General features: G+C 40.1%; 1 protein-coding gene across 2 annotated transcripts in view; it reads right to left on the minus strand.

Moving 5' to 3' along the window:
- arhgap24 (Rho GTPase activating protein 24) overlaps nt 1-11,043 on the minus strand; it is a 68,742-nt gene extending 57,699 nt beyond the window's left edge. The window contains exons 1-2 of one of the 2 annotated variants that reach the window (XM_086188493.1): nt 2,016-2,033; nt 237-389 (exon numbers count right to left, since the gene is read on the minus strand). In XM_086188493.1, the coding sequence (XP_086044619.1) occupies nt 237-323 (87 nt within the window). In that variant the 5' untranslated portion in view covers nt 324-389; nt 2,016-2,033. Of the gene's footprint in view, nt 1-236; nt 390-2,015; nt 2,034-10,613 lie in introns of those variants that run through there. The other variant, XM_086188494.1, reaches the window with a different exon arrangement.
- Nucleotides 11,044-14,921: the final 3,878 nt, after the last annotated feature.

Here is a 14,921-nt window from a genome sequence, read left to right on the forward strand (position 1 = left end):
CTTGAAATCTTCAAACACGTATGCACAGAATCAGCACGACTATACCCACATAACACATGACTGCAATTAATCACATTTCACATATTGTTTCCATGTGAATAATATACTATTTAAACTTCCTCATCACACCGTGACATATGCTACTACTTGGATACTGCTGCTATTAGCTTTAAGAATTGCCATGGTTCTCTGTGGCTCTGGTTGAGCTTGGCTTGGTGGAAGTCCAAACAACCCACAGTTCCAGATGACGACCAGATGCAGCCCAGCAGCGTTCCAGGCAGCAGCGGAGCAAGTGCAGCAGGGCTCAAAACCTCTGGTTCCATCTACAATAAGTTAGCGTGTCCTTCTGGTATGTGCATGCTCAAACACGCTCACTCGTCTGCATTCTTCTAAGAAAAAAAGGAAGAAGCAGTTTCTCACTTGCTTTGAATCATCTTGGCAGAAATCAGCTTATTATCTTTTGTCCATCTGCGCTTCATGTTTGCTGAGCTAACATGTTGAATCCATAAGGGGGAAAGTGGGCAGCGTTCTTGCTTCACCAGCAGTGAAAGATACCATCAGTTCATTGAAGGAAGGATTCTTGCGTGGGATTGTTTAGCAGAGGGAACAAACTCTGGATCTCTCTGTGGTTTCATATGAACTTGGTTCTGTTTGCCTGAACAATTGCGTGAACAGCATCTATCACAGTCTTGGGGGCATCCATTCACCTGCTGTGTTACCAGTCTGGTGCAGCAGTCCCTTTATGTCTCCTGCACAGGGTCTAATAAACAGCACTGCTGGGACTGCCTGATGCTAATGTGAATTAAAATGGTAAATAACTCAAGATTTCTTCATGTGAAGAACTTGGATCTTGCAGAGAGCAAAGGATGTTTTAAATGTATCCCATTGTGCTTTGTGTCTTGGATAAGAAACTGCCTGGGACAAAAAGGAATAATCACTACAGATAACTAGAATCTTTGTTAGTTGTTCTTTTGGCCCATGCAGTAATACAGCACGATGCACTCTCTTTAATGTTTCTACTAAATTCTTGAACAAAGTAAAAAAAAAAAAAAAAGTTTCTGCCAAAAGCCAACTTATGGGTTTTATCAAACAAACTAAAAAATGAAGAGCAAAACAACAGCAGTAAAAAGACACTTTAAAAGCACCATATGAAAATAAGCTACAGTTAAAATAAACTGTAAAATGGCATTCAAAATTGTGTGTAAATTAATCATAATGTACACGTTTTTCTTCCACACATAAGGAAAACTTATAAACCAATAACTCAATGAACCAAACTGAAAAAAATCATTTATCAAAACACAGTAATTTATCTAAACACTCACAACACACAGCAAATATTCCTGGATTAAGACACGGTCATCTGAAAATGATTTCTGTCTTACAAACTCAACCCTCTTGCTTTTTTCTGATCATTTACAGTTATTCAACTCTGGCAGATACAAGCTAGCACATAGCTTAACACAATTTAAATTTCACCGCTTCACCAATTTCGGTTACAAAGTCTACATAGTTGCCATTGGTACACAGTCGTGCTGGCAGACAAGCAAACAAACAGAACCTCCACAGAAAAAGGAGAAAAATAAATAAATCTTGTCGTAAATTGATGATTGTCAGGCCCATGAGCTAACAGGAAGCTAGCAAAGCATGAAGCTAGCAAAGCAAGCAAATGGTACACATTTTTAAAATTCAATATAACAAACAAGTTCCCCTGTTTTTTGTTTTTTACATCGAGTCCCTCAGCTGTTGTCAGATGTGGTTGTCAGCACATTTATAAAGAGACTTCAAGAACACATCACTTGCTCACTGGTTTATCTGTTAGCACATTAGAAACATGCTTCTCAAAGGTGCATCCGGTGTCCCTGAACCACATCTGTGTGTGCAGATGTGGCAGACTTTCTGTCACCGGAATCTCGATCTCCAAAATAAGAAGCAGAACTAGATACATGTTATTGATTGTTTTGTTGGCGGTGGTGAGGGGAAAGGGAATGCAGAAAGTAAAAGATATAGCTCACCTATTCTCTTAACATGACTTGAGACATGAAAATCCCAATAAAGCTAGTATCGAGACATGCGTTTCACTTTCAAATGCACACGCGTGAACTCTAACTACAACTATACTATAACTATAATAATAATATCAATCACCCATTCACACACACATGCACACTCTGTCTGTCGGTCAAGGGCACTTTGACACAGTCTCCCGGAAGACGAGGATAGAACCAGTGACCCTCCAGCTACTACTCTACCTCTGACTCATGAATAATAAAACAAAATAAGGCAACGATCCGGCCTATTTTGAAAGGCCTGAAGTTGTCCATGTGTTGTACTTCAAATGAAGCAAACCAGATGGCCACCAATATTTTTAATTCATGTATTGATATTTGTTTAATTGTAGTTTGACATCAAGTTATTAAAGTTAAGTATCAGGACAGCTACTGTACCACAAAACCGATGTCAGTTTCATGCAGGATACTGATGACTACTGATGTGAAAATTTTCTTGGTTTTCAGTTTTATTCTTGAATTTGAGTGCCAGTCCAAAGTTGGTTTTCAACCTAATTTTTATTTCCAGCTAAAATTGAACCTGACATGAATTTGACATCCAACGCCTACTGCGAAGAAAATTGCTTGAAGATAATATTGCAGTAAAAACTTGTTACATTTTTGTTTTCTTCTCTGACTTTGTTGATTACATCCCGTCAGAGTGGAGAGTAATGAATGCCTCACTGTAATAGAAGAATTAACACTACCATCTGCTCATGTCTAATAGAGTTATTTAAACACTTGATGAATATTCAAGACATCCTCAGTTAAAGAACTTTCTCGAATTTTCTCACAGTACGCTGAGACCTTTGACCGTACTAAGGACCCAGTGGGAAGAGACACTCTGACCTTCGCTATAAACAACAACAGCTCAGTATACAGTGTAGAGAGAGAGAGAGAGAGAGAGAGAGAGACACACACACACACACACACGTATACACGTACTGACTCTCAAAATGATCACGAATCAGCCCCCTAGAGTTTTCTAGCATTGCATTTTAGCAGGATGCAACGTATCTGTGGCAAGTCGAAGAAATATAAATAAATTGCTCCAGTAAAAGATAAAAGAAGGGACGCACAAATCTTTCAAACCATGATTAGTGTTTCTCTGTATTCCAGCTCGGATGTACTGGAGTTGTCTCCCTTTATCTGTCAGTGAAATGGATGCCGAACCTGCCATTTCAAGTTCCTTCTTGCGAGTTTCATAAATGTGTCTGTCATAATAAAACCATGCTGTTGGAGGCACAGTTTAGAGTAATTCCCTATGTACAGACATACATTTTCTTGATCGCAAATGATGACAAGTCATATTAATATTGTAATGAATAATGTCATCGCCATGTCCAAAGGTCAGAGGAATATCTAGAGGTCTACACAACAAAGCAGTTTCATGAGGTTGTAAAAACTTTGAAATGGGATACCACAGACCATTTCGTCCATACAGGGCTGGTCTCAAAGCATCCGGCGGTTGCTAGTTTCACTGCTTACACAGACTATTTGCTCCCTTATGGGTAAGTACCGTGGATAACGGCGCACAAAAAGGCTGAACTGCTGCTTGACATGTCTTTGTTTGAACTGAGCTGGTTTGGAGGAAAGACGAGAAGCCCTTCAGTCTGGCTCATACTCTGGGAAATTAAAAGTTGAGCTGGAGAGGATGCTCCTGAGACTGAAGTCAAGTTTCTATCTAAAAGCATGGCAAGTTTTAACCGAATTTTCAGGAAAATCAGCAAAAGAACATGTGTTGATTTTGTCTGTTGAGACAAAAGCAAAGTTTCCGTCTCTCTTCTTACAGAACCAGACTGTTCATTTCCTCATTCAGAAGGTCAACTGTAAAAATCCAAATCCTTATTGGATATTAATTTGTTATTCAGTGACTAGCAACTGTTTTTATGCACATAAATCTTTTCATTGAACAGCCTTTTTTGCCTTCATGTTCAAATATTGCGCAGCGTGAAGTCACCCTCAGCTGGGAATAAAGTGCATGTCCTTGCAAATGGAAACTCTTTTTATTTTACAGTGAGAGTTACATTTTCAATTCATCTGAATATATTAACAAAAAGTGGTTGCATCTCCCTTAAAAGCAAATCAAATCTTTTTCTAAAAGGGCACCTCAAGCGAAAGAGTTTATTTTTTTCCTGCCATTTCCATCAAACTTTACTGATGCAATACTTCAAAATGTGCTTGAAAATACATCAAAGCCAACGCAGCTTATGTAGATCGTGGCAAAGAAAAAAAAAAAAAAAGAAACTGCCAAAAAAAGTTTTTAGTGTTGGCTTGAGACAGCTTGAAATCTTCTGTGACCACAGGAAGTGACCGGTCGCAACAGTAGCAGGGGAATACTCCTTGGAGAGCAAGTTGGCCTGTGGCATCATTAGAGCATTGCAGACTGAAATGATTAGCAGGTTCATTATTATGTTTGTCAGCAATCACGGCAATGCAAACAATCTCTTGCCTGAAACTTTAATACGATACTGATATTGTATCAGTAATGTTCTTTAAAGTTCTGATGAATACTTCATTTATGTCCTGTAGCACATTGTAGACAGTACCATTACCATCTGTCCTCAGTCATCGCTTTTGCATTTTCAACAGCTGCTGCCCTTATTGGCCACAGTACTTGTAAAGTTATACCGCTGCCAACTTTCTTCAGATGAAGCAAAGGTCAATGGAGCTTGCAACAAAAAAGTCACTTTAGAGGATCAAAACAGTGCTTCCATTTAGTCCCATAAAGACAGACTTTGAGTTTATGCCTACCTTAAAGGAACATGCAAACCTTTTGTGTAATACAATGATTTGCCATGCTCCCCATTGCCAGACAAGAAGATAGACATGCCTCTCTCCTCTGTGTAAGCGTTAGTGCTGAGACCCAAAGAGACAAGCTAACTGCTAGTTAGCTTAGCTCAATGAATATTAGTAGATGGGCGATGTGGCGCAGCTCTGCCAAAGGTCATCCAATACACTTTACTTCAAAACATTCTTTGCCTGCTTTAACAGAACTGGGGTTGTGTATTCCATTCATTAAGAAATAATTGCAAGATATAGTAATTTTTGAGTCCTACTGCTGCTGAAACTACTTCCCTCACTCGGGCACAGTGATGTGATGCAGCACTTCAACACTCTGTCCTACTTGAAGAGTGAATAGTTCTACTAATCATGGCTAATTTTGTAGGGGAGGACGACAAGGATTATCTCTGGTCAAACTAAACATTTTGTCACTTAAATGTGGAACAAACTGCCACACGAGCAAAGACTTTGGACATTGCTAATAGTGTTGAAATACAAGCTAAAAATGTATCTGATTAGCAATGCATTTAATAAGTATGAGCCTCGTGATAGTTTTGGCAAATACCAAAGAGACGAGTCCACTAAGTGAGAGACAAAGTGAAGACTGTGAATAAGGGGCAGTGGTAACATTGCCCTTAACCCTCACAGTGAATCAGTACAATGTCAACAGAAAGTAAGCAACGTTTCAATTAAATTCTTACTGAGGTTTTATGATAAAGGCCAGAAAAATCAAATTGGTGGAAATATGATAGATCGAAGAAAAGAAAGAAGAAAAAAAAAACAATCTTAAGACCAAGGCTGCGAAATGTTTTAACATTATGCATTCATTAATCATAAATAACATTGCTTAAGTTATTGAAGATTCGGGTGCTGTTCTAAATCCTGCTGGCTGAAATGATGGTATGAACAGTCTGACTCCCCTGACGTCAAATAAAAGAGGAAAGATTAAAAATGAAGTGAGGACTAAGATGATGCAAAAACGCCTCAAGACACTTCTTCCCGGGGTAAATGAGAGTCAACCGACAAATAGAACAGGGATTACTTGTTCAAAGCTGAGGGGCATTGCATAAGGTAAGACTGCGATGTGAGTAATTTAGGCTGGAAAGTCTTCCTGCGTTTGCCACCATAGATTGAACACCACAGATTGTTTTAAAAGTTTTTTTTTAATCTATGTATCACTTTCATCTTAAATGCATGCAATACCTCTGCAAGTCCTTGAAGGAATTTCTCAAAAACTTCCACAAAGGTCAAGTGGGACTTTTGGAGGTCCTAGGTCCTAGGTTATAGGCCAAAAAGTTACTGTCACCACGTATGAAAGCAATATCTGTCCCATTGTCACTGACGAGATGTCTCTCAATTGAGTTGTGAGAAATTCTCCAAATTTGTCACAAATGTCCACTGGGACTTAAGGATGAGCTGAAAAAATGTTGATGGTCAAGGTCACTCAACATAAACGCGATTTCAGCGGGACATGTTAAGAGAATTTCTTTTAAATTGTGGCTCAGCTCTCCAAGATGATCTGAACAGATTTTGTTGGTCAAAGGTCAAAGTCACTGCCACCTAACATAAATGCGATATCTCTGGTGGTCCTTGAGGGAATTACACCAGATATCCTGGGACTTAAGGATGGCCTGTAAATTTTTTGTTGGTCAAAGGTCAATGTCACTATCACTTCATATAAACAGCAAATCTCTGTAATGACCTGAAGGATTTTTTTTTTTTTCCAATTTGGATCCAATGTCCACTGGGACACATGGACAATCTGAAGAGATGTCGGTAGCTACAACTTAGAGATGTGTATGTTACCCGTATCGTATCGTATCGTATCGTATTGTATCGTATCGCATCGCATAGTAACATATATCGTATTGTATCGTAATGTATCGTGTATCGTATCATATCATAATGTAACGTATCATATTTTTCTGTCAGTCTTTGAAAACTACAACTCAACTTCAGTCATTTTTTGCTGTTGATTGCACTTCCTAAAGCCTCCTGCATAATGAGTAAGATGTTCTTCTCAGCTCTGAGAAAATTCTCATAATGCCTCTTGCCTTCATTGCACCAATAAAGTTTCCACTCAATGTGATTGCTGGACACAGGGGATGTGCTGAGTTACTTGTGAATGCAAGTCAGCATGTTTGACAGCTGATTAAATCCACCTGGCAATGACATAAACTTTGGCTGAGTTTTATTAGCAGCCAACCTACCAAAGCTAATTCAGCTCTGCAGTAAGTCAGGAAATATGTATGTTCACCCACGACACAAACAATCCTTCTTTGTTTTTCTATTTGCATAAACCACCTTCTAAAAACACCACAAAACTCTCAGCAGAGGAAACATGAACATCACATTGCCAGTCAGCGCTGTAAACCCTTTAAATATCCCTGAGCAACCTTCCCCCTAAGAGTGTGCTCAGTTGGGCCTCCGTGACCCACATGTGTTAAAGACAAATATAACCCTCTGCTACCAAAGCTGCTACCTTGAGAGTGGTCGGTTTCTCTTAGGCTCCAGATAAAGAGAACTGGAGGGCATGTATCCTCTTGTGCTGGGGAGGATGTGAAAGAGGAAGGGGCTTGAGAGTGGTCACAGATGCAAACTAGTCACCCTGACTTACACACACGTGCGTACACCAATACAGTACACACACACACACAGATGCCTCACTCAAGCCAATAACCCCCCCCCCCACACACACACACACACGCACACACACAATTAAGGTCTACCGTGATTTAATGCTGAGAGGGGTTACAGTAAGGTCCCCATTGGAGAACCATTTATTCATTACTGGTTAGGTGGGTGATCACCCACACAGTGAATCACAGAGAGGTAGGTGGAGGGGATGAAAGCAGGAGGAGAGGGTGGGAGGTGAGGGTGGTTGGTGTAATGTCTCTCAAACACAGAGGGATTAGGTCTCGGAGATAAATCTTCTTTCTGCAGCCGCTGCTGAAACTCCTAATAAACTGCCGGGCTTTCCTGTATGAATCAAAGTGATGAGTCAGCGTGTCTATTTTGTCTTCACACGGATTTAGACACCATATGTGGTCTCTTTTATAGTCAACAATGCACAACTTTTGCTATGATACACCCGTTACATCCTCACTCCTTCGTCGCTGCCCCTCCCTTTTCATTTTCTTTCATGTAGTGTGTCACTGTGTGTCTGGGCACTAAGCAACCCTGTGGAAAAATTAGAGTAGAGACTGCTGATCATTCATGTGCTAAGAGTGAAGGAATGATAGTTCGTGTGGCTGTCCTGGAAGGAAGTGAGTGCAGAGGGATGTTTTCCTGACTAAATAAGTTAGGACATTTATAGCGTGCGAGAAATCACACCTGAGGATTATAGTCACCAAGGATGTTGTTTGCTGCGGCATTTCGGGAATCTAAGCTGCTTCTAAACCTTGAATGTCACCTTACTATATACATTCTCTGGGTGGACCGTGTCAAGTAAATTTACCAGATGTTGAAGAAATAGTTTCATAGTTCCCCTTGTGGTTAGCGTAGCGTAGAGTGGAAACATTGGCAAATAGCAAGGCCGTCTCTGTTTCCAAATATTTCCAAAATCCACTTGCTAGCACTGCTGTATCTTACCATCTCCTTTGTTACATCTGTACTTTCACAGGATGAGCCAGACCATCATATCTCCTGCCACAGTAAAACAAATGAATCCAAAATACCCAAGATGTAATCCAATCTTACGCAGGTGGAATGATTTGTGACCACATTCGTGAAATGGAGTGCATTTATGTATTTTGAACCAGACAATAGAAAGTTGATATTACAACCCCGTTTGACTTCAATGTATGATTCCCAAACAAAAGTCCACCGCAGTCAATGTCTTTATCACTCCCTCCTTTCTTTATCTACTGATAAAGCAGGGAATCTCCGTCCGTCTTTTCATTTACCATCTCAACAACTGTTCATCGGAACAACACCTATTTGGCTTGTGCGTTGCTGGCGCCTCAAGAACACCCCAGCCATTATTATTTTTGGCACACAAGGGTTGCTTTGTCTGTTTGGTCACATTGTGATTGACGGCCTCTTTCATTCGATTTGGAATCCTAAGATCAAATTTCAGTCATTCTGACTGAAACGTCTGTCAGGATTTTGATTGACGGTCAGGGTGATTGACTGAATAGTTTTGATGCTTTGTGACATCATCACACGAGCCATGGCCACACCCCTAAAAAAACAAAAACAAAACAGGCACAGCACAAGCAGTAAGAAATAACATTTAAAACCAAAATCTATGACCTGACTATTTCTTGCCTCAGAGCAGTCGTCACAAATCTAGCTGACATTTCAGGAAGTTATTCAGCCTGATCCATAAACACCACAAAGTATTTTACACTTCTATATCTGTTCAAATCAAATGAGATTTTTTGGTTAATTATTGAGGTTTAGAGGTCCTGGTAGGTTGATTTTATTACTGTCTGACACACCCATTAGCTGTTTTCCAGTCTTCATGCTAAGCTAACTAGCTGCTGGCTGTAGTCTTAATGGGCAGATATAAAAGTGAGATCAATGTCTTTGCCAGAAAACAAATCTTTTAAATGGTTCCTTTAGGGCCCTATGACCTTAACATTTTTCCACTGTGATCTCAGCTTCAGTATTATTGCAGTTTCAGGGCTCCTTGTTTCCATCCCTTCCTTGCCCAATAAACAGATATCAGTGGGAACAGGCGAGCGCAGCAGCTGACATGGGGAACCTGATCCGTGGCTTTTCCAACAGCACAGCTTGTGCACTGCAGACATTCCTGGCACATAGGGGTCATCATATCTTCCCATATTCCACCTCAGCTCGTGCCTTATTTGCTTTCACATCATCCTTTCCATTAACACATCATGTGAGGAAAACAGGTTGTCCTCCGTGACATTTTTTTCATTAGTTTCTTTCCTCATTCTTTCTTTCTCAAATTTTCATTCTTGTTCTCATTTCCCTTTTTTTTTTTTTTGGTCTGGCTTCATAAGATTTTGTGAGAAGCTGCATGCATGCAGTGACATCCTCGCACAAACAATACATTAATCCAGAGATAATTGAGTTTCCGTCTCTTTTGGCCAGGCGGGGAACCAGACATGGGGGTCGGTTTTTTGGATGGAACATGCAACAATCCCTCCATCTGTATGTCCTACCACACCAGAACTACCAAGCCCCTGCAAAATACTGCTGTCAGAAAGCCACAGAGATGAATTTTGATTTGGGGGGGGGGGGGGGGGCGACAAAACTACCTGAAATATACATTATCACTTTGATAAATTGCTGTTTCAGGTATGATGGTACATACCAGAAATGCAACTGAAAGCTTTAGATTAAAAACTAGAGCTTCAAATTATTTCTGCAATGTTTTACATGGTTTTCACAGGTGAAACCAAGGTGTTATGTATCAGTGGAAATGATGCATTTTCCTCTCTCATGATAACGATTACAGTAATGACACATTGCAGATATCAGATTGGAACCAGATGATCTTTAATCTTGTGATGAGTTGGAAAAGGTTGAATTTGTATGGCTTACCCAAAATGTTTCTGTTTCCTTGTTATATATGATGTAATTGTCATGCGGAGTTCAGTGTCGAGGGTACCTATTTAAAATTACATAACTTCAACTGTCCAGTCAGATCATTTTGCAGCATCTCATCATTCCCACTGTAACAAAATGTGAGGCAATATGGTTCAAGGAGAAGGGAACATTAGCACAAAATCAAATAATATTTAGGTACACCAAATGATACCTCAGATTGTAAAATGCAACCTTTAAACATGTCATAAATGGTCGACTCACCCTTCAAATAGGCAGCCTTGTTGTGTCCCTCAGCTCTGATGTGTTGTGATGCCCAAGTATCTAATCCACTGACAGGTAATCAATCAACACCAGCAGAGGTCTTGGGAGAGAGTAGCTGAAGTTGTCCTCCAGCTCTGTCTGGCCGCTCCTCTCCTGTTCTCACTCACTCAGCCGTTGAATTCAGCTGTTATAAACTTTTCTTCTGACTGCTCACACACAATCTGCATGCTGAGAAAGTCTCGGCTGTGCAGCAGGATGGCTGTCGCGGTCAGGACAGTCACACACGTGTGGCAACAGTACAGGAGGAGTCCGACCCAGACACATGTACTCTCTCTCTCGCACACACATACACACGCGTTCCCACACTCTTACACACATTCACAACACTGCAGCATATGCAGCTCTTACTCCTGTAGTCATCCTGGCTGGTGAAGCGCTCACACTCAGTCTGAGGAGACGGTGTGTGTATGTTGGTTACAGAGAGGAGGAGCAAGGAAGGAGAGAGGGAGGGGGTGACAGTGTGTGTGTTTGTGTGCATGTGTGCGTGTGCGTGTGTGTAGCATGTTTGAGGAAGTCTTAAGATGAGTAGTCTGACTGAGCAACACACTAGCTACACTTCTCAGTTTCTCCTTCACTTCAGATTACACACAAGCTTTCTTGCAGTCTTCCACTCGCAAACAAACTTCACTGTTGCTTTTACCAGCACAAGTGGAATCTCAAGTATGAATTTTCCAATCAAAATCTATGAGTAATTCAGCAAACAAACATAGTCAGAGGTTTCAACTTGTCTTCTTGATGACATAAACAAACGACTGCAGCTCGACAAACATTTATTCAGTGACTATCCTCACATTGGTGTAAGCTCAGCTGTACACACACCAGAGGAAAGTGCATTTTGTTTACTTGTGAGGACTCCAACAATTTCTTTCTATTCCATGTGCTGCTTTTTTTTCTTTCCAGGGATATTGGAGTAAACATAGTGTTGTACCTATATGAAGAATGCTAATTTTAGCATACAAACTTTATAAGACTGTGGGTTTGATAAAAAAAGTACATTAAATTTACAATTAACTGCCGTCTTCCCCAGAGCCTAAAACTCTGTATGTGATTTGGAGAGCAGAGCCACACACACTGACCGCTAGTTAGCTTAGCACAGTTAGTTCTAAAGGATGAGCCGTGCAGCATACATCGGTAAGATGTCAACAAATCACTTTTCTCTAAGATGGTCTTGATCTGCATTAATATTGATAAATATCATTTTCTATGACATAACCGTCTTTCCCACCTGCTTTCTGAGCTGGGCAAAGTGATTTGATGGGTCACCTCAAAACGGAGGAAGAGCCACAGGTTTTGGAGGCAGGACAGACTTAATGGTATGCTACAAAGCCCATCCACTACAATTAATTTTGCTAAGCTAACTAGCGGCTAGCTAGCATCTCTGTGGATCTCAGCTAACCTATAATGCACTAACAGAGGAGAGAAGGGTATCTATTCTCTTTCTGGTTCTGGGCAGGCTGACAAATAAATGTATTTCCATGTACTTTTCAATTAAGAGGACGAAGATGGGATGTTATGATGTTGGTAGCTTTGATTGGGATAAAGTAAGTTGTAAAAATAGAATATAAACAGGAGGTGGTGAGATAAGTTTCAAGAAGTGTTCCGAAACTGCTTTGAGATTAGCCCAAATCCATCTAAAAAAAAGAAAAAAGAAAAGTTGTTGTATCCTCACTGAAATGATGAGCATCCTGGCTAAAATTATTATCAACATTATCACCTCAAGATAGAAATCAAATCTTTACTCAATCTTAATGTATTCCCTGGCACATCCTCTCATCTTGGAAAACCTGCTCATTACCAGGAAATTCCAGACTGAGTGGGTTGCGTCTCATGTGTCAACAGTAATTACCTCCTGAAGATCAAATCGTTAGGGTGAGAATTAGTTTATTTACAAGCTAATAAGCAGAAATCCTGCTCTTCTGTGGTGTATACTAGTTTCCCCATAGAGGAGGTGATATCGACGAGCAGCGTCGTGGTCGGGTTATAAGGTGTTGAGAGTCAAGTGTAGCGTCGGACTAAGCACATCACCTATTGATCTGTTTGATATAGAAGCAGACAGTAAGCAGTGGGGTGGGACTGGGGTCTGGAGTTGATGATCTACTCTGTCACGTATAGACTTTGTAGGAGCATCTGTCAAATGATCAATCAGAGAGACGGCAGACGAATCTGCCCTGAATGCAAAGAACACAATGTGATTTTAAACATGTTGAGCTTCTCCTCGTGTGCAGAAGTCATCAGGATTTTATATGACACATTGAATTGATGGTCTGTATATTTTTTTCTAAACTTATAGAGTGGTGGTTCCTGACCCTTTTAGCTTCTGATGTTGGTTAATTGAGACACCTCAGCCTAGTTGACAGCCTTTACAGAGCTGTGAGTGGTTTAATTAGCCATTTTGCTGTTTTAATGTTGAGTGTTGTTACATTCTGAGAGTTTTAGAGGCCCCAAAAGTCTGCTTTCTTCAAAATGAGACTAGTAAGTAGTGAGTAGTGAAATGTTCCCTCCTTCAGGATGAGAACCTCTGTTCTGCATACTAACTTACCTTAAAGATTATTTTTGGTATCTTAAACCAAGAAAGTAATATAATAATTCACCAACTGCAACCGTTGAAAGGACCCAGAAGTAAAAAAGTGCTTGTTTTTTCTATTTTTGGCCCACATTGCTACTCTAAGTGTCTGGCAACATTATGGAAAGGACCCCTATGGAGGCAGACGTGTGTCTAACATTTGACAGGAATTTTTTTCAAGGAGAAGTCTACTTAACTCTTGCAGGAGGTTATTTGTTGCAGGAATACGAGAGAGAGAGAGAGAGAGAGAGAGAGAGAGAGAGAGAGAGAAATAAAGTTTGTGCAACTCTGAATTGTGGCAATAAAATTACTACCTTACTATTAAAACACAAAAATATGTGAAAACAGGGCCCAAGTTTATCAAGACCTGTGTTAGCCTTTAATATGTACAGTATGATATTTATCACCTATTTTAGTCTGACAAAATAAATATAAGTTATAAGAAAACACTGTTTTTGGTTCATTCATGTCACAACTTGTAACTTAGTAAATACTTGTTTACCAATGGAAAGCCATTAAGAAATTAATCAGCATGTCACATATTATTTTAATGTTTTTTTTAAACAGCTGAACAAATATGGTTATGTTTACCTGCCGCTAATTGCAATGATAAAATTCACTCCTCCTAATAAAATATAATCACCACGCAGAAGGTACGTTTTCTAGGTGTTATGAAAAGCCTCATTAGAGTAAATGAAGAACGCGGAGCGCAAGTAACAGCCGAGCCAGAGCCATCTGTCCACAGCCATCCTTCAGCATGTTTTATTATATTTCCAGGATGTGGAATTCTGAACATGAAACACTGTGACCTTGTGACGTAAGAAGTGGCCATCTGTAAACAAACTGAAGCTGCATCTAGTCCCATGAGCCACTATGGGGGACCCAATCAAACAAGAGATAACTCACGAGATTACAGCAGATGAATCCTGATCTGGGAATGAAAATGTTCTTTCTGGTTCTGCTGTTTCTCATGGCCTTGCAGGCAAAGGGTTCAGACAGTTGGTGACTTCTGCACAGATAGTGAAATTCTTTCGAGGCTCGTGGAGACAAGACGTTCTCCCAGAGAAGAGTGTTGCAATTTCACCAGATGTATGACTTTTTCTAGCAGATGACATTTGATACATAGACTCCACGACTTTGCGTAATATACTTTTAATTTGATTAATTAGCTGTGGTTACTTGTCAGACGAAGTGTAAATGAATCACAGCATTTTTAGAGTATCATTTACACTGTATTGTTAGCTTACTGTTCATGGTTTTGAGAGTCAGAGAAGAAATTAAATACCATTCTCTCCTGTCTGCATGCTCCAGACCCTCAACAGAGTTAGCTTAGCTGAATGATAACAGTGGAGCTTAAGCTTCCGTTTTTCCATATTCCTTCACAAATTAAACCAGAGTTTACCAGCCTTTTTGGCTTGTTACCCTTAACATAAAAAACATCTGTGGTTTTCAGGGGTTGTTTTTTTTTGCTAGTAGTTCCACCAGCAATGATTTACATTCTCACATTTGCATCCTTGTGCCCTCGTTTTGCATGTCCCTCAGGTGTGCAAGACTGTTGGTTGTCTCAATTTTCTGGTTTTGTTTTCCAGCCTCATGTACCTTAAATGCACTTGTCTGCATCAGACAAAAATTTTCTGAGGGCTGTTACTCAGAACCTCTGCATCCCAGTGACATTTTATATTCTC

Source organism: Aulostomus chinensis, chromosome 19, assembly GCF_037954235.1.
Source record: "Aulostomus chinensis isolate RoL2024-O1b breed Wild chromosome 19, RoL_Achi_v1.0, whole genome shotgun sequence".
Classification (NCBI taxonomy): Eukaryota; Metazoa; Chordata; class Actinopteri; order Syngnathiformes; family Aulostomidae; genus Aulostomus; species Aulostomus chinensis.